The 3,305-nt window shown below is 42.0% G+C and overlaps 1 protein-coding gene across 1 annotated transcript in view; it reads right to left on the reverse strand.

Moving 5' to 3' along the window:
* The window catches only part of LOC105551419 (kinesin-like protein KIF1B), a 172,130-nt gene that overhangs the window by 34,808 nt on the left and 134,017 nt on the right, over nt 1-3,305 (reverse strand). Inside the window, exons 34-35 of the mRNA XM_011996641.1 lie at nt 1,890-1,956; nt 993-1,077 (exon numbers count right to left, since the gene is read on the reverse strand). Of these exons, the coding sequence (XP_011852031.1) occupies nt 993-1,077; nt 1,890-1,956 (152 nt within the window). The remainder of the gene's footprint in view (nt 1-992; nt 1,078-1,889; nt 1,957-3,305) is intronic.

Genomic DNA, 3,305 nt, shown 5'->3' on the forward strand with positions numbered 1-3,305 from the left:
TAATTTATCCACTCTGGCCATGGGGTTTCTTGTCATTTGCATGTTAGACATATTCCTGACTCTCTTACTCAAAATGCTTGTGTCTGGAAAACAAAAAAACAAAACCCCTCTAATTTTTCTTGAATCTAGTCAGTCCTCCTGGCTTATTTTCACTGTTAACTCTCTTAGCATAGATCTTCCTTTGTCTTTATTTTGGTATTTATTCATCAAAGCATTCTGCATATATATATGCTGTCTCCCTAACTAAACTGCAAGCTCACAATTAGTAGAGATTTTTCTTTTCTTTTTTTTTAAGACGGAGTCCCACTCTGTTGTCCAGGCTTGAATGCAGTGGCGCCATCTCAGCTCACTACAACCTCCACCTCCCAAATTTAAGCGATCCTCCCACCTCAGCCTCCTGAGCAGCCGAGACTACAGGTGCATGCCATCATGCCCAGCTAATTTTCATATTTTTTTGTAGAGATGGGATTTTGCTACCTTGGCCAGACTCAAACTCCTGAGCTCAAGTAATCCACCCATCTCAGCCTCCAAAAGTGCTGGAATTACAGGCATGAGCCACCACACCCAGCCAGCAGAGATTTCTTGTATGCCCTCTCACAGCCTCTATCACAGAACCATACCCTGGTAACTGAGTTAGTTTGATTACATATCACTAATGATAGAGCGAAGAAACAGGAATACAGAGTTTCAAACTCAAGGCCTCTACATCTCCATAGTCTCTGTTTCCCAATATGGTCTTCCACACATTCCCTGTACCACAAACAGGGAAGAATAACATCTCTAACAGGACACAGTGCCTCACACCTGTAGTCCCAGTTACATGGGAACCTGAGGCAGGAGGATCGCTTGAGCCCAGAAGTTTGAGGCTACAGAGAGCTATGATCTCATCATTGTACTCCAGCCTGGGTGACAGAGCAAGACCCTATCTCAAAAAACAAAAAAAAATTCTCTATAAGTCCTGGTTCTGTCCTTGGCTGATGAAACGTACTCACCGACCACCAGTTCACGAACATCCTTCCAATGGAGCTCGCTCCCCTTCTCATGGATAATGGTCACTGTGATCCTTCGCTGGATGCCCTAGGTAATGAAGCAGGGTTGCAATTTAGCTGGAGCAATCTATTATCTCCTCTCCTCTATTGTTTTCTGGGCTGTACGGCATGGCATGGGGGATGAGCAGGAAGGAGAGGCGTGGAAAGAGGGAAAATGCTATCCACATTGTTATTCAAAAAAAAGGAGATGTGTCAGGGACTAAGGAACAGTCAGGTCTGATATGGTTTTCTTTTCTTTTTTTAAACATTCTTTTTCTCTATGGTTTTAAGAATAAAACCATAATCTGTCACAGGAGATTATGCGGCTGCATCCCAGCCCCTTGCGTAGTAAGTATTCAACCATGCCCTGATCGTATGTCCCAAGTGTATGGCATCCCTAGTCCCTATGCCCACTTGGGTCTTAAGTACTTTTGAACACTGACTGAACCTACTCTTGATTTACCAAAAGGGGACCTATATTTCATAACCAGACTTTTAGTCCACTGAAACCTTATCCTCCACCCCTATTAAGAACTTTTGGTGTGAAAGCACAAAGCTTCCAAACATCCTGAAAAGTATTAAAAGTGACGCAGGAGCTACACAAATTAGAGTAATTAAATGAAATAAAATATTTTTCAAAATAGCTATTCTAAATAAATATAAAAGCAAGGGTAAATATAAGCCAAGGTCTGAGGAAGAAATATCAAAAAACAGACATAGAAAAAAAAAATGACAACAGGACAATGCCCCGCCCGCCCTTTGAAATAGAGATGAAAACAGAGAAAAAGAAAGAGTTCCATCTCTTATTCTAAACTCTTTTCAGTGTTCCCTCTGAGGCCTATTTTGGTCCCTCATTAGTACCTGATGAAGCAAAAATGTCCCCTGGCAAGGCAAGCCTGCTGTATGGTCAACCACAGCTGGGATATACCTATAAAATCAGAAACGCAAAAGAAACAACTAAGTGCTACTTCATCTGCAAGGGTTCGCCCCTGGTGGTCTTTGTTTTGATAAATTCTGATCCCATGTCTTTCTCACCCATGTTGGCATTTAATCATACAGTCATTTGCATTTACTAATCCTTTCCACACATCTGTGTCTCAATCCTCTCTAGACTTGAGTACTCAAAGGACAGTAATATCTTTTGGTTGCATTCAGCCCCTTGATATTAAGTATTCAATAAATAATGTAGAAGTGCAATGGCAATTGACAGGAGATAAGAAACACAGATAATTTCAGACTATAGTTTTTTAAGACTCAGAAAGCAATTAATTCAGTAGAAACAATTACTGTAACTACCTCTCCCTCATAATGCAACTTGTAATCACATTATAGGTCTATGAAAAGTCAAATTCCTCAAAGCACTGTCACTACTGACAACTACATATAAGATTGACAGAATCACACTTAACACAGCATCCTACAAGTAGTAGGAACTTAGTGTTTCCTGATGATGACCATGATGGTGGTTCTCAGAATTACATATAGGAGAACATTAGGATAACATTTACCCCTACCCTTTACATTACCTGATACAGCCCCTTGCCTCTGTCCTAAGAGTAAGATCTCTTTCATTTGTGTTTTTCCAAAAGCATTTTAGAGATGATTATATACAACAATTACATTAATCACTTACTCTCAGCTCATCGAGAGAGAAAGCTGATGGTATCATTTTGATCTAGGACAGTGGTTCTCAACTAAGGATTCTCCCTCTGGGGGATATTTGGCAATGTCTGAAGACATTTTTGGTTGTCACAAATAGAGTGGAGCTGCTACTGGCATCTTATGGATGGGGGCCAGGGATGCTGCAAAATATTCTAAATGCACAGGACAGCCCCTCACAACACAGATTTATCCAGCCCCAAATAGTGCTGAGGTTGAGAAACCCTGGTCTAGGAAAAGATTCCACCCTTCTATGTCCTCCTTGACATTAGTAATGTTAAGTCTTTACCATATTCTATGCAATATGCTCCTTTTGCTTTACTACTGATAAAACCCACTATGATAAAACCCTTATAACAAGGTACCGCCAGGCGCAGTGGTTCACACCTGTAATCCCAGCACATTGGGAGGCCGAGGCGGGCGGATCACCTGAGGTAGGGAGTTCGAGACCAGCCTGGCCAACATGGTGAAACCCTGCCTTTACTAAAAACACAAAAATTAGCCGGGTGTGGTGGCACGCACCTGTAATCCCAGCTACCCAGGAGGCTGAGGCAGGAGAATCGCTTGAACCTGGGAGGCAGAGGTTGCAATGAGCCGAGATCGCGCCATTGCACTCCA

The sequence above is a fragment of the Mandrillus leucophaeus genome, unplaced genomic scaffold, assembly GCF_000951045.1.
Source record: "Mandrillus leucophaeus isolate KB7577 unplaced genomic scaffold, Mleu.le_1.0 Scaffold52, whole genome shotgun sequence".
Lineage (NCBI taxonomy): Eukaryota > Metazoa > Chordata > Mammalia > Primates > Cercopithecidae > Mandrillus > Mandrillus leucophaeus.